Source organism: Aspergillus bombycis (assembly GCF_001792695.1).
Source record: "Aspergillus bombycis strain NRRL26010 chromosome Unknown contig00058, whole genome shotgun sequence".
NCBI lineage: Eukaryota > Fungi > Ascomycota > Eurotiomycetes > Eurotiales > Aspergillaceae > Aspergillus > Aspergillus bombycis.
This window is the reverse complement of record NW_019170060.1, coordinates 17,477-42,169: the sequence shown is the minus strand read 5'-3', so window position 1 is coordinate 42,169 and position 24,693 is coordinate 17,477. Positions and strand designations below refer to the sequence as shown.

Below are 24,693 nucleotides of genomic sequence, written 5' to 3'. Positions count from 1 at the left end.
GTGCTGTGTGTAAGTTGTGATGTGGGGAGCGATATGCGGGCCGTGATAGAAAGCTCATCAGGCTGATTCAGGCATCTCTGGTTCGGATGGTCCGACAGTGTACCAGCGACAGTAAAAATCTCAATAGTCCAAGAACGGAAAGACGCTTTGTTTCTACCCCTTGGGAGTTTCATTGCGAAATTCTAGCATGGGTCCAATCGGCTTGTTGTTGCTGTCCATGGCGGCTCGTCGGAACTGGAATGTAGCCCTAACTAGAATCCAAATAGTCGGATTCCTCGGGTAAAGGAGCCACTGCCCATAAACAAAGACATAAACACAATAGAACCACACACGAATAACAAGGAAAAGGATAGGATAGGATAATAGGTATATTTGAATGAGGGGACAGTGCGCAATTCAGTGCGCACTCGCGCTCACGGAGTGTTATCTGGTAAAGCTCATGTTGAGCAAGGCAGAGGAGAACCGGCGCTATTCGAATATTGGATGTGGGCGACAGCATAACTCAAGGTAGAGGTAGGCTTTTTGTGACAAGGGGCAAGGAAATGTGGACCAGGAACCCCCTCGTCCTCTTGAGTGATGCCCTCGGATCTGTTCGTCTCTCTATCTGAAAACTGGCACCAAAACTGGATTCTTGAGTCGTCGTGCATTCTCGGATCGACACCCCCATATTTCGAGGGCAAACAATAGCACAGTGGAAACAGCCAAACACGGCAACAAGCATTCCATATCACATTCGGCTAAATGATGGAAAATGAATCCGCCAACCTGATGTATTTGTAAAAAGCCAGGAAGCGCCCGGCGTTCTCTTTGCTTCTGTTCTCACCTCCCAAATTGGTATAATTAATGCTGCTTTGATATATGCCACAGAAACCCCGGTAGCCATGCGAGCGGTAGAGGTGTCATTTGATAGCGGCCCGGTCGCGACGCCCGGTCGATACGAGTCACTGGCAAGGCGATTCGTTCGGAAGTACAATGCACGGCAAGCAGCTGCTAGTGCGGCGCCCGTGGCGAATAGTGGCTACAGTCAAAATGGGCAGTATCTAGGAACGGGCTCCCAGGTCTCCCAGGGCTCACAAGGCGTACAAGCTTCACAGGGGTCCCAGGGCTCACAGGGCTCACAGGGCTCACAGGGCTCACAGGGCTCACAGGGCTCACAGGTCTCTCCAGTCTCTCCAGTCTCTCCAGTCTCCCAGGGCTCACAAGTCTCACCGGGCTCACCGGGCTCACAGGGGTACCCGAATTCCCAGGGTTCACAGGGCTCCTGGGGTCAGACCTGGGGAGGAGCGCAGAGTCCTGGTCAGAGCGTTGCTGGACAGGCACTGGGAGCCAGCACAGCCATTCAGCAAGTTGCAACCGAAAATACCGGCCAATACACCTGGAGGCCCAACGGTGAGACGGCTCAGCTACAGACGAGCACTGCAAGCGTCGCTACAAGTAGTCTCAGTCAGTCAACAGCCACCAGCCAAATGACGACTACCAGTCAGACGAGCAGCACTACTACCCAGGCGACAAGCACGACGAGTGACACGACAACCACCCACAGTAAATCCAGCAGTACCAACACTCAACCGACGACACTGGAGACTCGCGTCTCTCACAAGACGACCGCCACAGCAACTAACGCTGCACATGACATCGCGCCCACCAGCACCGGCACCGGGCATAATGGAGCTAGCAAGCTGAACACCAGCGCGTATGCAGCGGTTGCAGTTTGCGCTGGGGTCGGAATCATAGCCGCGTTTATCCTGTTCTCGTTATACCGAAAACGGCGACGGGCCATCGCAATAGCCAGGGCGAAAGAGTTTAGAAGACGACGAGGAGAGGGTCCGAAATCTGGACATTTGGAAACAAACAGCAGCGTCAATACCTTGCCGCAGCTCTTCCTCGCGAGCAAAACAGCACTATTCAGTGTGGTTTCTCTACGCTCATCCAATGAGAAGGATGCTGTCGGCAGTGATCGCAGTGACACGGAAAAGCAGATAGGATTAAACCCCCCTACTCAGGATCGGAAGTCTCAACTCGGTACGGTGACTGTGGCAATGCCGGCTGAGAGCCAGAGTGATAGTGGCAGCATTTCCGACGCCAGCACCGTCGCCGGTACTCCCTCTCGTCATCCAACCTTCCGGCAGCCCACTGAACTCAATTACGATGACTGCAGTACATCTGACGAGAGCTCGGACGGTGGTGTAAGCGAGCAACGTCCAGGGCTTTACAGGCGGTTTACAGAGCGTGTCGCAAACATTCGGACCCGTTCAAAACAGCATAAACCAGGCCATCGCCACTGTCTCAGCGCACCAAACGAAATCCTGACCGATGGCTTTGCCTCTGCCGTAGTGCAGCCGACTCATGAGATCGATACCGATCGCCGCAGTACCTCTGACTATGATACTGATCAGAGTACACGCGGCCAGCCTCATGGAATCCAGACCAGGGACAACAACCATGAGTCGCACAGCACGTCGGACGATGAAGCCGACAATACCACGACGTCTCCCAATGATTCACGCACTACTTCCGGTGACGAGGGCGACCATATTGCCGCCTTTCAGCGTCCGCCACTGAAGACGAGGGGGAGCTTCAAGGAACGTGTCACCGGTCTCGCCAAGCTGTCCAGGATGCCGAGTTTAAACTCCCTCTACAAAGGGTCCGCGCCGTCCTCGATCGAGGAGAAAGATCGCTCAGGGGCGAAACTATCCACCATTCCCGACGATGAGTTGGAAGACAACAGGCTTGTCGCCTCCTATGCGCCTTCCACCTTCAAGACATATTCCGTTGACATGGAATTCTCTCCTGCCAACGACAGTCACGTTAAGCTAGCTGTAGGCCAGTCAGTAATTATATACCAGGTCTATGACAACGGTTGGGTATGTGATACTATATCCCCCCTTCAATCCCTCTTTCGTTCCGTGTGCTAATGCTTCTGCCAAAGGTCCATTGTCTCAACCGCGACACTGGCCAGGATGGCCTGGCACCCCGAGCCTTCCTGTCGATATGGCCAACAAACAGACCCTCGAGCAACAGAGCCGTCAGCGATGTGACGTTGTACCCACCCCAGATGAACGCGTCTGCGACGTCACTCGGCTCTTCACGGCCTATGTCACCAATCACTCGCTTTTACAGTCACCGTTGTCCTTCTTCACCAGCAGTTTAAGCTGCCCATGCCATGTATGCACTCTCGATACCCACAATGTCCTGCATCGTCGCAGTACATTTTTATCAGCATCGATTCTTGCAGAGCTTGAATGATGCGCCTCACTCATTACGCCCCTTTCCTTAATGTTGTATAGTAATACTAACCCTTCTTCGCAAGTATGTTAATTGGCTAGCGAACTTTTACTTTGTAATATCAAAACTGTTGATAGATGAGCAACGCCTTCTGTAGATCCTGTACAACCCCACGCTCCAATCGTCTTCGTCTGCTCCACGTAGCATACCAATGCGCCATTGTATAAGACAACTGTGGTTCCTACTTCCTGCCACAGCTTCATTTGTGTTGGAGCCAGCGACCCTTTCGCCGTTTTTGCGCAAAGTATTGCGGTTACTCGATCAAAATATGATAAGACCCCCTAGAATCTACGCCCAGCCCGATATATTCCGGCCATTAAGATCCCAACCACAATGGCTAGACGTCCGCTTCACGTGCATCACTTGTACATTATGTGTCAGAATCCCCAGGCGCCGTGTTTGTCATCTGGTCAATGGTGTAAGACGCCGTTCACTAGCATTCTTGAGCCCTATCTCCTCACTAGCTGCTATCTCTACAGCCATAGTAATCGATAAGCCATCCTTGACCCCGGAACCCTCGCTACCCGTATCCTGCCCCACTCAATAAGCAAACCTCTGAGGCTTGAGTAGATAACTATCAAATCCTGCAGGATTGTGATATCATCCCAGAAACCCCGAAGCTAGCGCCGTGCTCAGTCCACGTAAGATTACATACCATGTGAGTCAGTCCAGTTCTGGGATATTCGGCGTGGTTCTAGAAGATGCGTCTGAGCCAAATTAGAATATAAAGAAGGAGTGAAAAGGTTTGGGATGGAATATGATATTCGAACGACACAGGAAACAAGCAACAGTCATGGCTGAAACAACTGAACAAGCCCAAACCATCCACGGATCCTGTCTCTGCGGGACAGTCAAGTACCATGCCACTCGGGAACCAATTCTCAGAATACTCTGCTACTGCCAGAACTGTCGGAAGTTTACGGGTTCGCTGGGAATGGCTAATAGCATATATCGCAGAGAAGTAAGTCCGTCATCAAATGATATATGAGTAAACCACTAACATCATATAGAACATAACCATAGCCCAAGGTCACGACACCCTTCGCACTTACAAGGATAGCGCAACCCATAATGGCTCCACGGTTGAGCGATTATTCTGCGGGAATTGCGGGTCGAATCTCTTCTGCGAAAACAAGGAAAAGGCTCCGGATCTCTTTATCGTGGCGTCGGGCACGATGGATTTGGAAGCTGGGCAGACTTGGGTGCCGGTGGTAGAATTTTACTGCAAGGACAAGCGGGCTTGGCTGGACACGAATGCGGAGACGAAGAAATATGAGGAACTTCCGAAGACGTTTGACAATATCTGATTATAATCGCGGTGGATATCCGGAGTATGGGATGCTGATGTTGGTGTTTGTGAGAGCCTTTGTATAGTGAACTGGGCTTGTTTGGGAAGTTGAGGTTGTTTATACCAGTATTTATTTGACCTTAGGGCAACGATCTGATGTTTTGTCTTAGGGAATCACGCCGACTAGGTGGTGGTGCTGTCTCTTCTTGTATATTTCCAATCATCTTGAAGGCATAGAGATATCAATGTAAGATGAATCTGTTCGTCAAAGATGAAAGACTGGAATTTGAGGAAATGCGGTGGCTGTTATATTGGTCATACCTATAAGACTATCGCAACATCATGGCTCGGATTACGACGAGCAGGACTTCTTGCGCGCCACCATCAGGTCGATTGACTCTACCGCAGACTGGTCTCCTGCCCGAGGGTTTGATGTAAAGCTTCCTTCTAGAAAAGCCGACAAACTGTATGGTTGATTTTAATGCTTGAATTTGAATTACATGAAAATGGGTTCAGCTTGCACATAGTACTAAATACCCATGATAACTCAACATTGAAACAGGGAACCGTACGCAGAAAATGAACCGAACGTACAAAAGAGAGGCACTTGAAACTTCAGATTTGAACGAATGGTGCTCCTCTAATTACCGTATTAGCTGGAGTATTTTCACGAACGTTCCTGACGACAGCCACGGTTTCCTCAAGCCGTGACTTGCACAGTAAACTATGCGACTAGACCATCTCCAACCTTGGCAAGAGGTCACAACTTACTGACTCTTTGCTGTTCCTCAGGCTTGTGCTCGGGCGGTCTTTTGGATATCCTAACTTTTGCGTGTTTAGAGGTAGTGCGGTCGAGAAGATAGCGAATGTGTTGCTCTTGCCTCGGCAGCAGGTCGCAAAGTTGGACTCGGGTGAAGAGCTGAAGTTCCTTTCGTTCTTCAGGCGAGAATGCTTTTGATAATTCCACAGTTCGTTGTTCTGAGAAGGCATACGAGGTGCCGAGTAATCTGTAAAGGCGAGATAGATAATGCTGCTTCGGAGACTTCCAACCATTTGGATCCCATACCAGTCTCAGGTCCCAGGGGATCGGCCGGAATCGCACTACTTGATGCCACCCGTCGCTTGTTTTATATCTTGCCCTCTTACCGCTCACAGCATGGATGGCACCAGCTGTACCGGCAGCAGCGTGGCTAATCAGCCGGTCGGCAACGACGTCAACAGGGACTTCATCTACGGTTGCCTGTGAGTTAGGGTCGGCAAAACTTGTCCCAATGCGCACATCCCCAGACGTGCTCGATGCCATCCCAGCCGTAAGCACAAGCATTGGAGCGGATAAAGGGAGGCAAAAGCCGGGATATGGTACACTTTGAGAAGGCCCAATAATAGATGGACGAACGATGAGCAACTGGTTCATCGCCCCATGGTCTTGAAAGCGATGAACTAGTAGCCGCTCAGTGAGATTCTTGGCGTACGAGTATGGCCAAGGGAATTCATTCGCTTCATAAACCTTGCTCGTGCCGTATCTTTTGACCTCAGCCAGTTCCTCTAGGGCGCTAGCTGAGCTGTCCGGGTCATAAATCCGCTCATCAACCTCAATATCACCTATGTAACTTGGCTGGCCGTTTGCGTATGCAGTGGAAACATATACGAACCGGTCAAGCTTTGGACATGAGAGAGCAAACTCTCCGATCATGTTGCTGGCCAGGATGACGATATCGACCAAGCCGGCCAGATGCTTAGCAAGATGAGTTGAAGATGCCGCATGAATAATAACATCCACATGTGCTCGCACTATGTCGATCGTATCCTTCGGGAGGCCCATGTCTGGCAGGCGGATATCGCCATCGAATACTGTGAGTTTTGAGGGGTCGCATAGAGTTTGGATTGTCTCTTCAGATAGCCATTGACTCCAGGTGGATTGCAAGCGCCTACGCACGACGGAGGTTAGCTTTACGGCTGGCGTCATCTTGGATAGAACTGACTCGGTGCCTCCTCTGCAAAGCACGTAGAGGTGGTGGACTTTGCACAGGTTTATCAAGCGACAAATGATTACTGTACCTAGAAACCCCGGTGCTCCTGTCACAAAGAGAGATTTCTTCTCGTAGTATTCCAACATAGTGTATCGTTGTATAGCAATAGATAGACCCGAAGCTAAACCCGAAAGCAAATCAAACGCGCTTCAGGTGATGGAGAGAGAGATTGGCAAAGCTGTGCAGTCAAATGGCTGATACGCTTATCCTATATCTTGTCTTCCCAATATCCGACGCTTAGATCTTATGAATGATGAACCTCTGAGCAGTGTCTGTGCATGTACATGGTTTCAGCATAAACAGGAAGCTCTGGAGCTGTTACTTGGTAACCCCCGTAGTTTCTTGGCGGAGAGTTTGAATATCCTTGCTTGAATATCTATACCTTGGTTCTAGAAACAGGAATCCCTCCCGTGCCGAACGTAAACTCCCCGATTTTACATCATCCGATACATTGCCACCATGGTTTGCTCACATCTTTGATGAATCCAACATGGCAATACTTTCTGAGCAATACAACCCACGTGGCTCAGTACGAATGACATCCGGTCCATCCTAAGGTTATCGTGGTCTAGAAGTTCCAGGACTACTTATGAAGCCCTAAAGTTGCCTGCTTATTGCTAAAGCACTTTGGCCGAGAGATAAAACAGCTTCATGGTGGTCGCGTTGGGCTTCACTTGGAATGACTGGACAAGAGGCCTGTTCGAAAACTATACTACCTTGATTATATATGATGTGGAGATCTCATAGTTAATGTGGCGGCGCAGCTTTAGGACGTTGTCCGTTATAGGGCTGAGCTGTCCCCATTCTACGAACCTGTCGTGGAACTGGCTATCTAATACAAGAATGAATAGATTTACTCTGATTTTCTAAGAACAGCAATTTCTTCAGCTCTTTGGATACCCCCGGCACTCCCGGTCGCAATTGCCTTTCTATTGCCTCCATCTTGGACCCACTTGAGCGGTCCAGGGGGGAGACGGTTCTTTGAATCAATCCAGAATAGAGTCTGCCGAATGCCCTCATCGAGATCAGGAAGCATACCATGTTGAAACGCCAATTCGCCTCCAAACTGTTTGGGAATGTTGACGTGATCGATGTATTTTTCCAATGTGGAGTACACCTCCGCGGATTTCAAAATGACCAACTTTTCCGCCATTCGCGGATCCACGAAGCTTTTTAGAACATTCCAGATCAGGGCGAACGAGGACGGGGCGTTGCAGAGCTGTGCAGTTAGTATTGGCTTCGTAGAAAGATGTGTGGCTTACAATAATATGGCTAATCGTCTCAGGATAGCAAGTCGAGAATATCCAGCTAACTTCCTGTGCAAAGTCCCTCAGATTCCACGCCTGCTTCAACGATAGCGCAGACCCATCAACCAGACAGGTCGATTTAGTCACTGGAATAGAACTGTCTGGCCGATCCGTCATCGCCGTGCAGAGCGGCAAAATGAACCGTGTCAGACCATCGTTAAAAACACACGCCCGCTGTGCCATATCCGGAGATGACGTCGCTGATGCATCCCCACATGGCAAATTGCGGGTTTCTCTCCATCGAGTCATGGCTTCGATTTTCATATGAGCTAGGTCGAATATCATGATAGGTTGGCCTTGTTTGTCGCGACGGCCGGTCCAGTGGGGGTACTGCAGGACATGCCTGATCAGAAACGGTCATAGAAAGAGCAAGAGAAAGAGACGTACCAATCGCCTCGTATCTTCATAATCGTCCACAGAAATGGCATTGTAAAACGCGTGCACGTTCCTGTCCGCGTGGAATGTCGTTGCTTCTTGGAACTGCTCGAGAGCATCGTGTGGCTTCATTGCCCGTGCCCGGAGAAAGCGTCTACCCCATTAACTGGGTTTAAGATTGGACCTCAGAGGACCTACCTACAGCAGAGTCGTCTCGTCCTTGATTCCATCCACCACATCACTTTCACTCAATCCGCTCGGTCGTTTCAACAAGCCTTGATCGGTGCATAGCTGGCGGAATGACACCAAGCAGCTGCCTGATCCGCCTTAAGACTATGCATTGTATCATACAATTGAACCTGACCGTTTCTAATGGCCCTATTGCTTCGTATAACCCCAGCCTTGGTTCAAAATCACTACTAACCAGTATTGGGTGTGGGTGTGGGGGGCGGTTATGTGGTGTCAAACGATGTGTAATTGTCAAACTACTGGCGGTGTGCTTGACCTTTACCCGGTATTTATAGTCCGCCGTACCGCCGCCCCTTGCTTCTCGCTCACACCGGGTATAGTCGATATTCCTGCATCTATGCCGCTGTGGTGCCTTGACCGCCACGCATTTCACAGCTGAACTGGACGCCAGAACGATCGACCAATCCGAGCTTGTTCAATGGGATACCCATACAGCCCGTCGGAGTTGAGCTGGCAGGAGGGGCTTTGAAACAGCCGTGGCCCTAAGGACCGACTGAGTACACAACTTCCTTTATAAACAATTTAACTGAATGGATATAGGATAGAAGAATGAATCGAAAAGAATTGAGTGATTAGTGCGCATAGTATATGATAATATAGGCACTACCGAGTTAACTAGTTGGCTCTTAGATCCCTACCCTTTTCGCCTGTCTGGCTCCTTTTTTTCCTTTTCGTTCTTTCTTTTTTTCTCCTTTTTTTATTTTTCTTTTTCTTTTTATCTTGACTAAAAATGGCTTCTGGCAGTCTCTTACAACTGATAAGTTCACCAGTTCTACATGCTATGCTTTCAAGTTCATCGAAAGCTCGTTAGCCCAGATTCTATCCCCTTGGATCCAAGATGGAGTCCCCTTCTGGCACCGTACCTCGAGAACGGCCTGATTCATGCGACGAAGTACAGCTCTGGGGAAATCTGCAGGCATGTTGCCTTTTTCATCCATCATATTGGTCCTCATTTGGGTCCTGGTCCATTGCTTAAAGATGGCTATCAACCGCAGTATCCGTCGTCCATGACCCGCGACCTGCCGCTGTTTGAGCTCAGTGTGAGCTGGAAATATCCAAAGCAACAAGGCAAGGCAATTGTTCGATTTGTCAACGGGATCATTCCTCCAAATAGAGAGAGAACTCGTATAGCGTTGCTAGTACAGTCACAAGAATTGATCGAAAGCTCTACGGAGTATTGCTGAGGATACCTCCAATCTTCACTCTCCATGTCTTGCCAGAGATCTGGAAAGCCGTCTCTCACACCCTGGAAGCCTGTGAAGCCACCATCCACCCTAGTACTTGCTCCCAAGGCGGTCCATCCTCTACCTTTATCGGCTTCGAGTTAAAGGAGTCCGTCATGAGCGGTAAACTTTACTGGCCCCTTCCCTCATGTCTTGATGTCCCTGGAGTCATAAACATAGTGGACCAGGTATTCAGTGCCAGCTCTGCAGTCTTCAGCGCAGCCTGGCACCAGATCCGCGAGCAGATCCGCACTCATCCTGACACTCTGATACCGTGCATGATATCCATTGACGCGACGGCCATTCCAGACCCCAGAATCATAATCTACGTGCGCCGTGACTTCCAGAACGAGCGATACTTTGGCTCATGGGAACATCATCTCCGCTTCAATGACTGCGTTGCCTATTTAGAGAACTTCCGATCAATTTGTTGTGGTCTGTGGAATGCGCTGGCAACAAATCCACCCGAGTGGGCCCAGTCGCGGCCAGACGCAGGATCAAAGATCTCGATGTTTGCAAAAGAACTTGGGATTCGGCCAATCCTCATTAACACAATTACCCGCATAGTTTTATCCATATTCTCTCTCAATCAAGTCTTTGGACGTAGCGGGGATCACGCGGCACTAAGTCATTTTTTCTAACGGTCGGCAGTACGAGTGGTACCACCTTTCTGTGGGCTTCGTGGAGATCCGGACGGATAGTGAATAATGGTGGTTGAGCGATCGGCGTGGTTGTCAATGCTGTTGTCCAGATCTAATTCTTTTCATTTGGTATGCAACAGCTGATCAGGAGCTCGGGCCGGGATTTCAGACTCCCCGATCAAGTCTTACGTCCATCTTACAAATGTCTCCGTATAACGTAATCGGTAAACGAGCTGCGCACGCAACCGAGCTGCGCACCACCCGCAATATGAAAAATTAAAACGATTAAAACACCATGAATTCAGACTTCTATATTAAGATGAGTAGTTCTATCGATTCGGGCAGTTCGTAATTTTATGGTCCTGTATATTACAGCCAGAACACCTAGGGGGTGCGCGTCTAGGCCCCGATTCAGTAGGCTGAGTTCCGTCTCCCTGAATAGCTTTATCTGCCTGAGCTCTGCGCTCTATATAGATTCGGGTGTCAGATACTGATGTACCCCCTTCAAAAGCAATCTGCTTAGTAGAGCGCTTTCGCTTTTTAGACTGCCTTTTATGTAAAGTCTTATACTGCTCAAGCTGATGTTTAAATAGTGTCACACTATTTATAGCTTGCTCAGTGCCTTTAATTATCTGATTTATATAGGCTTTAGTAGGTGAATCGGGACTGTGAGACCGATTTTTAAGCAGTCTTTTAAGTGTAGATTCTGACTTTTTCAACTGCTTGACTGTATGAGGTGTTTTAGGTGCTGAGCTGCCTCGGCTGCTTGGTCTACTACCCGGAGGTGTAGGAGTATTGAGCTGAACTGCCAGCTGAGATAGAATGTATTCAGGATTTAGAGGAACTAGGCCGGTAGCTCTAAAAGTACTATAAATATTGCTTCTAGTAAACGTCTGTGTACGAGCTTCAGGATAGGCGTCTAAAAAGTTAAGTTTATCAATATAATAAAGCCCGCAGTGTATTTTAGATTTAACGAGGCAGCCGTACGCGCGTTTTAAAGGTGAGAAGACAGTAATATCAAGCGGCTGAAGTCTGTGAGAAGTGTGAGGAGATATATATATCGGTATAATATTGTTTTCTGAGTATATCTGATTAAATTGAGGTGTCAGATGACTATTATGGCCGTCTAAAATAAGTAATCGATATTGTCTGATAGATCGGTCTGTAGTGGCCGGTATAAAATAACCCTGCAGCCAATGTAGATCTATCTTATTACTAGTCCAGCTATTAGGACTAATCTCAATCCTCCAATCAGATAGAATCTTTCGATCCTCATATCAGGCCTCTATATATATCTTATCTTTGAATATAATGCAGGGAGATAGAGCCTATCTATTAGAACTAATATATTCTATAGAAGTGATCTATTCTCGGTTACCTGGCTGCAATAAAAACGGCTTGCCTAATATACTAGATCTAGTAATTACTTTGGTAGTAGCTATTAGGTCCATTGTAAATCCGGTTTTATTGAAATTGTAGATATTGGATGAGACTATGCTGTACTTCTGAATAGTCTTATTTATCTGCTGAAATCAGGTATTTAAGATTTTTGGATTTTCTGCTTTGGTATGTTGATAGTTGTAGCGGTGTGCAAAGCAGGTCTTAAACTCAGGTGTATGCTTAATGAAGTTATATATCTATTTATCCTCTATAGTAGTAGAGGAAGAAGTAGTATCTCGTTTTAAAAGTAGGATACTGGCCATTTTGTGTACGTGTGCTGGCCGAGGAGGTGCTCCACGTTTATCTAGTGATATAATCCACTGCTTAAGCGATTTCTCTTTACTAATAGTCAATTTATAACCGTTGGCGTGTATATCGCCTCTAAAAGAGACCTCTTTTAGGCGACTGTGTAGGATGGACTCGGGTAGATTGAACATCTCAGCTGCCTTCCTAAGGCTACTGAATTCATTTTTTTTTAGGGCCGATATAGCCAGTAGGATTCGGCCTTCTTGTTCAACGCGTGATTTTGATGATTTAGGTATTTTTGGTGGTATGGCTGATGTTTAGATCGTCTAAGAAATTCAGGCGCGTCGAAAACGCGGGTGGTGCGCAGCTCGGTTGCGTGCGCAGCTCGTTTACCGATTACGTTAAAGTCTCCGAGCATTAATAATATTCCCGGCCTACTCTATACAAGACAGGCAAACGGCGTGTCCAGGGTGAGGAATCATTCTGGTTACGCTATACATGTATATTCCGAGCATGTCATCAATCAAGAACATCCTCGTCCTCGGGGCTGGGGAACTAGGAATGCAAGTACTGCTGTCCCTCGCCCAACATCCTCGCTTGAATGACATCGTGGTTTCCGTCCTGCTACGACCTTCCAGCATATCATCCACGCGACCCCAAAAGGTACGGGAGCTCTCGCTACTTCGCGAGCACAACATCGGGATAGTTTCCGGAGACCTGGTTACGGACTCTCAGGACTCACTGGCCCAAACCTTCCACAGATACGATACTATCATCGGCTGTACAGGCTTTGTGGCCGGTCGTGGCACACAGATCAAACTAGCAGAGGCTGTCCTCGCCGCTGCGGTCCCTCGCTATATCCCTTGGCAGTTCGGAGTGGATTATGACATTATTGGAAGAGGATCCGCACAGGATCTCTTCGATGAGCAGCTTGACGTTCGCGAGCTCCTTCGCTCCCAGACTCAGACCCGATGGACGATCATTTCCACGGGCATGTTCATCAGCTTCCTGTTTGAGCCTTCCTTTGGTGTAGTCGATCTCAAACATAACTCAATTTGGGCCTTGGGTAGTTGGGACACTAAGGTTACTGTGACTGCGCCCGAGGACATTGGAAAGCTCACCGCGGAAATCGTTCTGGGCTCGGAGTCAGATACAGCATTCAATAACCGACCAACTTTCGTTGCTGGCGATACCGTTAGTTATGCAGAATTGTTGCAGATAGTGGAGGAGGTGACAGGGAGGACTTTCGCAAAGAGTGTACGGACGGTCGAGGCGGCGAAGGCCGATCTTGCAAAGGAACCAGATAATTCACTATACAAGTATCAGGTGGTCTTTGGGGAGGGCTGTGGCGTTGCATGGGATATGTCTACAACGTGGAACCGTGAATCGGGCGTAAATGTTTTGTCAGTCAAGGAGTATGCAGGTCGGTACCTAGGTTAGTATCCAGGTGTTGATCATCAGGAAAAGGGGCAATCAGAACGCCCCCCGAAGGCGGAGCCAGAATATGATAGCTCCTGGAAATATCCCTTTAAACAGTATAAACCTTGGGATCGGCATTCATCTCATCAAAGGATCAGCAAGCCCTAGGGGCAAAATCTGAAACATGAACAGCTAAAAGGGGATTGGCGAAGGATAGGAGTGATCGCCAGGGTCAAGCCACACAGGTTTGTCTTCAGCTCGATGAGCGAGTGATTGGATCCTAATGTCTAACAATGTGGCCACCGTCAATGTATATAAGGGAGCGCAGGATCGACCTCAGTTCAGCAGCCCAGAACCTCCACAAGTGCCACCATAAGCACCATATCCCACTCTACCCGCGCATTCTCCTCACGATCCTACCAAAATGAAGTTCCCCATCGCTGCCATTTCTCTCTTTGCCCTCAGCGCAGTCGCGCTTCCCGCGGCAGTTGTTCGCCGTGGCGCCAGCGCCGCTACTGTCAGCCTCATTGGGGAGGTTGAGGGTTTCCGCGCCGACTTTTACGATATGATGGGCCACAAGACCATTGGTATCTTCCTTCCATCCCACTCCTTTCACTCATAATCTAACCGTTCAGGATACGGCCACGATTGCGTTGCAAAGCAGGATTGCGACGGCATTCAGGCACCGATCAGCGATGCTCAGGGCGCTGAGATCTTACAGAAGGACCTCGCCGGCTTTGAGCAGTGTGTGTGCGCGCTGCCAAATGCGAAGGAACTCAACGCCAATCAGTACGGCGCCCTTGTCAGCTTTGCGTTCAACACTGGTTGTGGTGGTCTGCAACAGGCGTGGGCCGGAGCGATGACAAGCAAGAATTTCAATAGCATCTGCGCTGGTCTTCCTAATACCAACACGCTCGATGGATTTTTAAACACCCGTCGCCAGAAGGAGAGTGCGTTATGCTCCACGCCTACCACCCAGATGTCTGGCTGCTAGAGGGGTTATTCTGTGTTTGGGATGTTACGCCTTTCGACGTCTCATTTGTACTTCTATTTCCACTTTCTAGACGCCACTTTTGGTTTCGTATTTGTGTTTTTCCTTTCGTTTTGTGGATATTCTCTGATCGGGTGTTGAATGTGATTGATCAACTGACACTACTTCCATAACCCTATTCTTCGTGTATTACCCCTTTTGCTGCTAGACAATGGCTGTTATAAACCAGAGAACCAATCAACCATGTCAATATAAACGTATCGTGATATTACAAAGCAACTGAGGTTCCTGAAATGGCTCCAAGCACTTCAGTAAAGTCGTTCTATCTTCACTGTTCCGTATATTGTGTTTTAACCCCCCAAGCCCTAGGAAACAACAGGTCAGACTGTGGTGCCAAGCCAATGAGACACGGCAACACGCCGATTGTGACTGCGCCTTGCTCGTTTTGCCACCGTACTCTCCAGTGCCCAAAAATAATAGTCCCGAGTAGTCTCCTATAGTTACCCCCAAGTTGGGGGAAAGAAAAAAGCAAAGTTTAGTTGGAAGGATTCTACTGTAGTAACTGTACACGCCGCGGTATCGTAATGTGTGCTTGTTACTGTCCGCTTTGGGCTGTTCCTTTTGATTGGACTTGTGGTATTCAGGCAGAATTATCGGCCAATGAAAACAGTACTATAATGCCATGGCAGTGGTAAAACTCCGTTCCGTGTCGATCTTGAAAACATTGGCCGCAAGGGGCGTAGCAACAACAGCTACTAACTTACTCGTTACCATGGGTGGCTCTCTATTGTCGTGGTCAGACTAGGACTATAATGAGAGAGGCTGAGTTAAGTTAACTAAATTCTAAGCGAAGCATGTCTTCTCCATTTTCAAAATGTCTGATCATGCGTGCCAAACCTCCCTCCCTGTTGTTCCTCGGACGAAAAGAATTACTCTGAAGATGAAACAAGGTGATTGCAATCGCTTCAAAGGTAGTGGTACATACCCTAAAACGTGGCTCTATATGCCGAATTCTATATAATAATAGTAGTACAAAATAAACAACAGTAGCTCGGCCCTAAACACCCCATTAGCCGTGACATCCTGGATCTAGTGTACCAGAAAACATTGCAATATATATATATACACCTTCTCCCCGAAAGCCTGACATATGCCCTGATATCGTCACACATAGTTTGTCCTATCAAACGGCTACCCTTGACTCCAATTTCCTAACATCACACCCATTAAACGCATTCGTCCCCCGTGGATGATAGATCGTCCCACAGTAGATCGCACTTGGTCTGCCGTTCTGATCCACCGGCGAGCTGGGATCATGTAGGAAAATGGCCCGGAACCGTTTCACATCTTCCCATCTCCCATTGAAATATTCCCCCTTGACGATGGCCATCTCTCTACGGTGGAGCCCATTGTTCCTATTGCAGTTTTTGTGTCGGAATTTGAAGTTCTCATAATTGGAGTAATCATGCGGAAATCCTGCACTCGTGTCAGTATATGCTATAGAAGACTTTTCTGTTCTTTGATTTTGGATTTCTTTTTTCTGGCCGGGTGTCGGAGCTTACTAGCCAGTTGTGTCCTCTGGCGGTCTAGGCTGACTCCGAGGGAAATGGCTCGGTGGATGTCTTCTCCTAGGACTGTGGACTTTCCTGTGTATGCGGGTGAGTATGGATTGGGATTGTGGTGGAGGTGTGACGGCGCGTACCGCATTTGACGCTGAATGAGGCATCGAGACCTTGGATGTTGGCGGGGATCGGGGTAGCCGGTTGCAGGGGAGCAGGTTGCGTGCCAGCGTCACTCAGCGCAGGACTTGGGGGACGCTGGGCAGGAGGCGCAAAATTATTCATCTTGTTAAAGTTGTTAGGGTTCTTAAAGTTGTTGAAGTCTTCACTGAGGACAGGGCTCGGGGGCCGCTTGGGAGGCACTGCGACGGCCAGTGAGATGAGGCTGAGAGCGACGGCGACCTTCATGGTGTTTCTTTTTGTATGCACGAGGTGCCTTGAGGAACTGTATCTGCGTTGCACATGAAAGTATCGTGGGCTGTGCTACTTTGAGGTTGGGAAGTTATATGTATCACTGATCAACACGTCTTGAATGCATCCATGGTTGGTCCCCTGATACTTAGGGCAGTTGCCAGACATGGTGGGAGAGCGGTTTATAGAAGAGATCATCGTGTGGTTCTCCCGGTCCTGGTTGACCCGCGGCCATTCATATGAAGAATAGACATGGATGTTGGCACTAGCAACCCTGATCTATAATAAGTATATTCTTGATCGTTGGAAAACAGTGACCCCGCCGAGTTAATCAACCTTTTACGGAGTACTCAATGTGTATATCCGTTTCTGTGCGTGATTTAGCCAGTCGCCCGAGAACAAAGAGAATGCTCGTCAACAAGTGGGGATTGTTCATCCCGTCTAGCTTAGGGCTAAGAAGACCAATCAATAGAATGAGGGATAGAAAGGACAGGGGGCGGGAAAGGTATGTATAGATGAAGAAAGCATAAAGGTCTGGACTGGAAACCACATCCACAATCACGGCTAATATCATACACCAGATATCTGAGTGGAACATCAATAGCAGGACCCATGAAGCAAAGCCACGGTCCCGTTTGGATGGCAAACACTAGTAGCGCCCTTCAGTTACAATTCGACCGCGCGTAATTGGACAATGGCTGAAGGCGGGAAATCCGGTTGGGTTCCTACTAGTAGGTTAGATATCCAATGCGTATAAAGAGATGTGGGTTGCAAGTCTAACGCCCGATATTCTTGGCTCTCCACCAGTGCGTCCCGACTTGATCAAAAATAGTAACGACAAATTACTAACAAACGTCTGAGGGAGCCAAAGTCTTTTCTAGATGACTTTGGCGATCCAGTAAGAAGAGTCACATTACAGTAATCTCGGAAACATAGGTTTATGAAGAAAACGTGTAAGTGCGAAGCGTACAAGGCTGAAATAGAGATTTACGCGTCAATGCGCTCCATTGTTCCGAGCTATCGGGGTTTTCAAGGATCTTTCCTTGGGGGCGTTAAGGAAGAACAAAGCGATAAGCCAGGTCAAACTTACTTTTGAACCCCTTGGCTCAGCAGTATACAATCATGCAACTACATGGTTTGCTCACCCCCTGATCAGATATATACTACTTTCACCCTTCACTGGGTTCCCGTTAAAACCCTTCAACAGACATTCCACGGCCCAAGTCAATTGCTAATTGAAGCAAGGCACGGCCAATAGTGAGATCCATTATACCCATCCCGACGCACTTCAGCACAACATTGCCGTGGGGAGTCCGCGATACTTCCGGCACCAGGTATTCTCCTAACTCTATCAGCTGCTCCTCTGTCACCTTGCCATCTCGCAATTCTCCCGATTCCTCCAGACATGCCTCTCTTGAATCCACGAAGATTTGACCACCTCCGGATAGCAAAGTTTCCGTATCAATCTCCTTCATATGTGGCTTATATGATCCAATCAGTGAAATAAAGCGCCGCTTAGAACATGTTTCGAGGAGCGAAAACGGGAATAACGGCTCGGTCGAGGGTGTACAACAGAATATAGCGTCGGCCGCGGCGAGATGGGTTTGAAGCGCTGGTTCATAGTCGGGCGTGTCCTCCTTGGCAATCAGATGAAATGTTACTCTAGGGTATATGGTTCGCAGGGATTGAATGAGATCCTTCTCCAACTGGTTGAGCCGTTGACGGCCTCGGTTGACAACAGTGACACTTTCAACCTCCTCCACAGCAAGGAGTAGAGCGAGTCTGATGTGCCACTCTACCTGTTTCCCCGAACCGAAAACCACGATATGTTTCTTGGGGATGTGGGTGACGCGGGTGAAAAGACACATTGTTGTCAATGCCGTGCGGAATGCAGTTACCTGCGAGGCTCCCAGCATACCAATCATCTCCCCTGTAGGTGCGAACACGAGCGTTACGCCAATTGTGTCTCCTTTGGCTGGTAGTGTGATGGCTTTAATACCGGTATTGGTGGTATCGGAGCATGGCATGAACAAGGTCGTGTCGTTGTTCTTGGTGGCGATCGGGGTTCGCAATGGTTGGTGAATGAGTTTGTTGGCTGTCGTATTGTTCTTGTCACTTGAGTATTGGATCAGGCTCGCGGTTAAGATGTCGACCAGACGCTGACATTGTGGGCGTGAGAGATCACAAATGAGCCGGTAGGCCTCTTGCTCAGGGAGAAGTAGCATCTTGACCAGGGAGTGAGTCTTTCACAGTGGATGCAACTGTTTCGCAAGTCGAGAATCACCTTATAATACTAACTAGAGGCTGTCTTTGAATTATCTTTATATGTTGTCTTCCTCAATTTGCTAGGGTTCGGAAGCACGTTCCGCGGAAGGCGTCTCCGAAGAACCAGCAGATCCACCTTTCATGCACCTTAAGGACTATTGTTAATGCCACTTAATACATTCTACGCTTCGTGAGTAGTCCTAGACGAGATGTGCATATAGTAAACACTTAGCTGCGTTGGTCTATCCTCCCAGTTGTATTCCAAACTACTTCTATAACAGCGTATCTGGAACGAGATAGATGGGCCAATATTTACGATAAAAGTTAGGTTATCAGCGCATCCATTACGACCTGCAGTCATAATCAACAATATTCCGGATTGCGGTTTCTTGAAACATAATACAACCGCTAGTTCCACATATTGCTATACTCAAATTCGAAATTGGTACCCCACACACTCTCTTGAAGGACGTCCAATTGGTCAGCCAGGTTTAGTATCTGCGTATGGTTGATGTCGATGTCCTCAACGTCAATGGCCCAACTAGCAAAATTGTCCGGGGTCGAGGGACGTTGTTCTAGGTCATTTCGGGATACGGTATCTTCATGGTGGGTTCCGAGCTGTTGTTGCTCTACGCGCACGATCTCTTGTGTCATCCGCTGCAGGAGGTCAAGTTCTTTGCTCCGTTGTTTTGCTGCCAGGTCTCCGTTGGCCATCTGGGCATTCAACAACCATGAGGCGGTCGAGATGTAATTTTCCACATCGGGTACTAATGACGGCTCGATGAAAAAGGCGAGAACGACGATAAACGCAGAGAAGAAGGCGTTGTCTTGGTTGAATGGGATGAAGGATTCTGGGATATATATGTCAAAAGGTGTCCTGAGCTGGTAATATACAGTTGCTAGGTGAAAGGTTCACTCACCGAGTGAAGATTGCTCATGGAGTGATATTAAGGTCTTCAGTGAAATTTTGGCGGATTGTAAAGAGGTCTCGAGCAGTGGCCTGAGCTGTGGGGGAATAAATGCATCCGCCGCTCCGTTGTAACCCCGGGGGTTCTTCAGTCGGTGGGTCAGGAAGTATAGGAATAGAGGCGGGTTGCCAGAATGATGCACTATGTGGTATTGGTCATATATCCACGATCATGCGAGGTCCTGCGAGAACGGTGATCTCACTTACCTGGTGGTACAACAGAAACAGGTGGTTGGTCGTAGTGGACACTGTGCGGAGGGTGGGATGCGCAGTCCTGGCAGAGACGGTCTCGATCTCCCGCAGAATATCTGCCATATCTCTTAACACCGACTGAACTGTAGCGATGAAGGATCGCCGTTGTTTACTGTCCGCTGTGTAAACGGCTGCAAGATGGTCAGTATGACGATTTATCACTCAGATAGCCACAGGAAGTAAAAAACCTGAAAGCGGCCGTAGCGATGACTACATGCATTTTATGATATCCCCCACGATCCGAGAAAGCTTGACATGGACTGTCAAAAGTGTCCCACGTTCCGAAGCATCATAAGATGAAGGCAAGGAGCAGGTGATCTCGCTGTCTGGTATCGAGCATGGCGCGCCCACCATGACTGAAAGCTGACGATCTAGTATATATGCGGTCCACCATATATTCCTACCTTCGTTTGCAAACCTCACGCCGAAGAGATCGATGGGTGGCTCTTTTTGGAGTCCCTCGATGATACAGGTCCGGAATGATTGGCCGACCTGTTTGCTGTTAGCGGGGTATACTATCATTATGCGTGATAAAGAAACGCACATAGGCATATGCGGCGTCTTTCATATCCACCGATACTAGATACAGCCCGGCTAGGTATAGAATTTGCATCCCCAGGCTGGGACGACGGTGCAATCCAACCCAATCTGGCATAAGAGACATGGCACGCTCAAAGAAGACATATCCTGGCGGCGAGCTGGAACTCCTTGACTTAGCAGTGGTGCGTTTTGCAAGGGCAATAATTAGGAGATACTGAATGAACCAAAGAGGGGAGCTCCTCGCTTTCTCGAGTCCTGTTTGGTAAAATTCGTGTAGGTGGGGTAGGAATTTCTCTTCGTCAAATAGGAAAAGCATCTGGTAGGAGTGGAACTTAGCCACCTCCAAAAGATATAAGGCATCATGGAGGGATGGGAGTCCTTCCAGAAGCCGATCACTATCCAGATTTGTTCGGGACCAGTTCAACTCCCACGTAGTTCCATCAACATGAAATGGCAGTTCAGGAGCAGGAAATTCAGGCAGCGCTGTTTTCAACAGAAGGAAGACACGTTGAGAGAATGACCAGGTAGACGATGGCCCACAAAAGCCTACAGTCATTAGTACAGACAGAATCCTTCTAGATTCCAAATGGATTAGAGTTCGACTCACGGTATCGCCCAGGGGTGTCTTGAAGATAGAACGATGTGGCAGACACCAAGGGGTTTGTAATTGCTTCTCCATCAGTCGCATTCGCTCCGGATATATGCGTACTTCCTGTAGCCTGTTTAGCATGTTTTTTTTGCTGATGCTAGTTTATCTGCTAACCATGCCCGGGTGACAAGTCGGCATTGGGCTCCGGAATTGAATCATCTTCCGAGCTCGCCCGTGTCGAGACCTGTTTCTCTTGCTTCTTGGCATAGGATTCTTGTAGTTTGCGTAGATAACTAACAATTACATTTTTAAGTAGACTGAAGGTAGGCAGTAGGCTGTACGGTTACCTTTCAGACACGATCACTCTCTTTTCTGCTTGTTTGAAGATGCATTGCAAATCGCGAGCGATGCATGACTCACAGGGGCAGCGTCCCGAGCATTTGACCTTTCTCTTCTTACACTGCTCACATCTGTCAAGACGGTCAGTGAATCGCTCGAGCAACAAGGTAGGGGATTGGCGATATAGGGTAGAGCTACGCATTGGCCACCTTGTCCAACTGTCTCCGCTGACGGACTCTAGAAGCCATGCTGGACCAATTTTATGATTTATTCACCACCGTGCGGCATGGGTTGATGGGTAAGATGTATTATCAGGTAAAGGAAGGAAGCGATATGGACGGTGACCACGTATTAACAAGCATGGCGTACAGATGAGACGTCAAGATTTGTTCGGAGGGGTCTTCCGAATCGACCCACACGGCGATGAGAATTCCTCGGGGACTTGTCCGACTATAAATCGCGGCAAGCCGGTCACAATGAGATTTAATGTTGAAACACGGGCGCCATAATGAGTTTTTATTTTCTTGCCCAGATCTTCGAAGTAGCATAGAGGGTGCAGATATAGACATGGTCAACTAATAATTTTTCTTCCCCAAATAGACGAATATTGAATGTCTTGACAGTTCTAACCATCTCAATCTATTCTAGCTAGTACTTAAATTAAACTCCTACCGATCCAGCTATTCCACAATCTAGCGGTATAGGAACAACAGATCATGAGACCTATATTAAGAGGCTGGGGAGGCCTCGCCATCGGGCATCTACGGCCTATCTTAAGATCCTTATCAGGTAGTGAACCAAGGATGATTCAAAGCAACTTGCTACCACGGGCTGGGTGACAAATCGAGAGTAGAAGAAATCACCTACTTCACTCCAACAATCGATAATTCAAGTAGAAGCCAACATTACGCCAGGCTAAAGAAGCCCCTACCAGTATCTCCAGCAGCGGCCAGAAAGCACTCGAGAATCATCGATAGAAACAAGATACGAGGCTGACATGTTTTTCGCCCCTCGCAGGTTAGCCTCAAGTGCTTACTACTCCGATTTCTACATTCAATGTTGGTTTAATTGGCTAGGGCTTCCACGTGATTGGTTATTGATCTCAGCATATATTAAGACGGTTGCCTGAAATGCGGCCCAGTAAGATAGACATTCACTTGTCCCTTTTTCATCATTCTTCCAGGAATTGTAGCGGCCATGGAGTTCTATCCAACGATTGCAATCCTCCTACTGGCGATACTAGGGGTATACACCCACCGGTTCGTTATACGCCGTCAGCTCGCACGCCGCCACGGCTGTCAACCAGTCGCGAGATCTGCCAGCAAGGATCCTTTCCTGGGCCTGGATATAATCCCCGGGACAATCCGCGCGATCAGGCAGCATCGGATTCTCGAGAGAGGTTGTGAGTTTTTCGCGTATATGGCAACACCTTCAGAGTCCAGGAGCTGCACCAAAGTGCCATCGTCACGATCGAGCCTGAAAACATCAAGACAATTCTATCGCTGAACTTCAAGGACTATAGCCTGAGACACCGTCTCGAGCCATTCAAACCGCTCTTGGGAGAAGGCATCTTCAACACCGATGGCGAACACTGGGCCGCATCGCGCGCGCTGATCCGGCCGAGCTTTGTCCGTGAACAGGTAGCCGATCTAAGCCTGTTAGAGAACCTGATGCAGGATCTTTTGGTGTTGCTTCCGCGAGATGGTACCACAGTGGACTTGCAGGCACTATTCTTCCGCTATACGATTGATTCCGCGACGGAGTTCTTGTTCGGCCAGTCTGTTGGCGCATTGAAGAAAAGCCAGTCGGAACTCGCGTTTGCAGAGGCCTTTCACTATGCCCAGAAAGCGATTCCCGTACGGGGCATGCTGGGTCCGTTGAATGCGGTGTACCGTGATCGAAAGGCGGACGAGTGTAATCGCATCTGCCGGGACTTTGTACAGCAGTTTGTCGACGAGGCTGTCTATGCTGCTGAGGTGAGGAACGAAGGTAAGGAGACCACAACCACAGAAAGGAAGCGGAAGTATATTTTCTCGCATGAGCTGGCGTCGCGCACGTCCGATAAGCGGCGTATGGTAGATGAGTTGATAAGTGTGCTCCTAGCCGGGCGGGATACAACAGCCAGTTTACTCGGGAATCTGTTCTTCATGCTAGCGAAGAATCCGGCGATTTGGAAGAAGCTGCGTGCTGAAGTGGATGTCTTGCAGAATCGGCCACCGACGTATGAGGAGCTTCGCGGGCTGAAGTATGCTCAGTGCTGTGTGAATGAATGTATGGCTCCCTACCCCTTTGCCCGCGTTTCTCCCACTAACCTCAAAACCCTCAGCCCTTCGCCTCCATCCTGTGGTGCCCCGTAATCAACGCGAAGCGATGCAAGACACGGTACTTCCACTGGGCGGAGGTGAAGACAGCCTCTCGCCTGTTTTTGTCCCAAAAGGAACCCTAGTCTGCTACGATCTCTACGCTATGCATCGCCGCGCCGACTTCTACGGACCAGATGCAGAAGAATTTCGCCCCGAGCGCTGGGAAGATGGTAAACTGCAGCCACGCTGGGAATACTTGCCGTTCAATGGCGGGCCGCGGATCTGCCTTGGCCAGCGCTATGCCTTGACCGAAGTGAGCTACGTTCTTGTCCGCATGGTGCAAGAGTTCTGCGGGCTAGAGAGTCGGGATCCGGGGCCATGGGAGGAAGGTCTGGCTTTGACGCTTTGTTCGAGGAATGGAACTAGAGTTGGGCTGATTCCATGACTGCGTACATAACTATATCCTCTCTTGCTTTGTAATAACCTGCCGCCAACTAACAGTCCTAGCAACACATTATAAATTAACAGTTGATGCTTAAGCTTACGGAGCACCAAAGGCCTGGTTCTGCGGTGGAACCGTGCAAATTAAGCCAGCCTGGACAGGGTAAAAGACCGGTATATTAGAAATAAAAGTGGAATCGTACGTGGAGAGCTAGGATGGCCTACTACGCTTTAGTCCCTCCCAACCAGGGTATCATGACGATGTAGCTCGAGCAGAGTTCACTCTTAGTACTACCGTCTTGGGCTTAGCGTGGGTCGGTTTATGCTCGGGTCAAGTTCGGGGAATCGCGAATATATGGAAGAACACAACCATGGAACCAGCTCAACCTTCCAAATATGATCTAAGTCAGTGGGGATTGGCATTATCGTTCATTCCTAAGCTAATGGGGATCGCTCTCTGCTAGCCTCGACAGTCACATATAAACAAATGTCATTAATTCTATTAGCAACCCCCGTGGCTCTGCACGAATTGG

The 24,693-nt window shown here is 48.7% G+C and overlaps 11 protein-coding genes across 11 annotated transcripts; 6 read left to right on the top strand and 5 right to left on the bottom strand.

The window, feature by feature from the left end:
- Positions 1–881: 881 nt before the first annotated feature.
- On the top strand, positions 882–2,915 carry ABOM_007699 (uncharacterized protein; the record flags this gene model as incomplete). The annotated part of the gene is made up of 1 exon (XM_022534828.1): positions 882–2,915. The coding sequence occupies one exon, from the start codon at positions 882–884 to the stop codon at positions 2,913–2,915; it is 2,034 nt and encodes a 677-aa protein (XP_022387919.1).
- Positions 2,916–4,078: 1,163 nt separating this feature from the next.
- Positions 4,079–4,592, top strand: ABOM_007698 (GFA family protein; the record flags this gene model as incomplete). The annotated part of the gene is made up of 2 exons (XM_022534827.1): positions 4,079–4,246; positions 4,296–4,592. The coding sequence occupies 2 exons, from the start codon at positions 4,079–4,081 to the stop codon at positions 4,590–4,592; spliced, it is 465 nt and encodes a 154-aa protein (XP_022387920.1).
- Positions 4,593–5,333: 741 nt separating this feature from the next.
- ABOM_007697 (putative male sterility domain containing protein) lies at positions 5,334–6,539 on the bottom strand (the record flags this gene model as incomplete). The annotated part of the gene is made up of 1 exon (XM_022534826.1): positions 5,334–6,539. The coding sequence occupies one exon, from the start codon at positions 6,537–6,539 to the stop codon at positions 5,334–5,336; it is 1,206 nt and encodes a 401-aa protein (XP_022387921.1).
- A 917-nt stretch (positions 6,540–7,456) lies between these two features.
- ABOM_007696 (CRAL-TRIO domain-containing protein) lies at positions 7,457–8,417 on the bottom strand (the record flags this gene model as incomplete). Its single annotated transcript, XM_022534825.1, has 3 exons — positions 7,457–7,822; positions 7,866–8,240; positions 8,298–8,417. 3 exons carry the CDS (start codon positions 8,415–8,417, stop codon positions 7,457–7,459), a joined length of 861 nt encoding a protein of 286 aa, XP_022387922.1.
- An 893-nt stretch (positions 8,418–9,310) lies between these two features.
- On the top strand, positions 9,311–10,465 carry ABOM_007695 (uncharacterized protein; the record flags this gene model as incomplete). The annotated part of the gene is made up of 3 exons (XM_022534824.1): positions 9,311–9,659; positions 9,755–10,323; positions 10,409–10,465. The coding sequence occupies 3 exons, from the start codon at positions 9,311–9,313 to the stop codon at positions 10,463–10,465; spliced, it is 975 nt and encodes a 324-aa protein (XP_022387923.1).
- Positions 10,466–12,582: 2,117 nt separating this feature from the next.
- Positions 12,583–13,524, top strand: ABOM_007694 (aromatic alcohol reductase; the record flags this gene model as incomplete). The annotated part of the gene is made up of 1 exon (XM_022534823.1): positions 12,583–13,524. The coding sequence occupies one exon, from the start codon at positions 12,583–12,585 to the stop codon at positions 13,522–13,524; it is 942 nt and encodes a 313-aa protein (XP_022387924.1).
- Positions 13,525–13,927: 403 nt separating this feature from the next.
- Positions 13,928–14,497, top strand: ABOM_007693 (lysozyme; the record flags this gene model as incomplete). Its single annotated transcript, XM_022534822.1, has 2 exons — positions 13,928–14,090; positions 14,139–14,497. 2 exons carry the CDS (start codon positions 13,928–13,930, stop codon positions 14,495–14,497), a joined length of 522 nt encoding a protein of 173 aa, XP_022387925.1.
- Positions 14,498–15,677: 1,180 nt separating this feature from the next.
- On the bottom strand, positions 15,678–16,461 carry ABOM_007692 (uncharacterized protein; the record flags this gene model as incomplete). The annotated part of the gene is made up of 3 exons (XM_022534821.1): positions 15,678–15,970; positions 16,057–16,140; positions 16,197–16,461. 3 exons carry the CDS (start codon positions 16,459–16,461, stop codon positions 15,678–15,680), a joined length of 642 nt encoding a protein of 213 aa, XP_022387926.1.
- A 1,193-nt stretch (positions 16,462–17,654) lies between these two features.
- Positions 17,655–18,689, bottom strand: ABOM_007691 (ornithine cyclodeaminase/mu-crystallin family protein; the record flags this gene model as incomplete). The annotated part of the gene is made up of 1 exon (XM_022534820.1): positions 17,655–18,689. The coding sequence occupies one exon, from the start codon at positions 18,687–18,689 to the stop codon at positions 17,655–17,657; it is 1,035 nt and encodes a 344-aa protein (XP_022387927.1).
- A 448-nt stretch (positions 18,690–19,137) lies between these two features.
- Positions 19,138–21,664, bottom strand: ABOM_007690 (Zn(II)2Cys6 transcription factor; the record flags this gene model as incomplete). The annotated part of the gene is made up of 9 exons (XM_022534819.1): positions 19,138–19,580; positions 19,650–19,782; positions 19,904–20,079; positions 20,353–20,440; positions 20,493–21,034; positions 21,096–21,200; positions 21,252–21,370; positions 21,425–21,547; positions 21,615–21,664. 9 exons carry the CDS (start codon positions 21,662–21,664, stop codon positions 19,138–19,140), a joined length of 1,779 nt encoding a protein of 592 aa, XP_022387928.1.
- Positions 21,665–22,613: 949 nt separating this feature from the next.
- On the top strand, positions 22,614–24,164 carry ABOM_007689 (cytochrome P450; the record flags this gene model as incomplete). Its single annotated transcript, XM_022534818.1, has 3 exons — positions 22,614–22,818; positions 22,854–23,687; positions 23,743–24,164. The coding sequence occupies 3 exons, from the start codon at positions 22,614–22,616 to the stop codon at positions 24,162–24,164; spliced, it is 1,461 nt and encodes a 486-aa protein (XP_022387960.1).
- Positions 24,165–24,693: the final 529 nt, after the last annotated feature.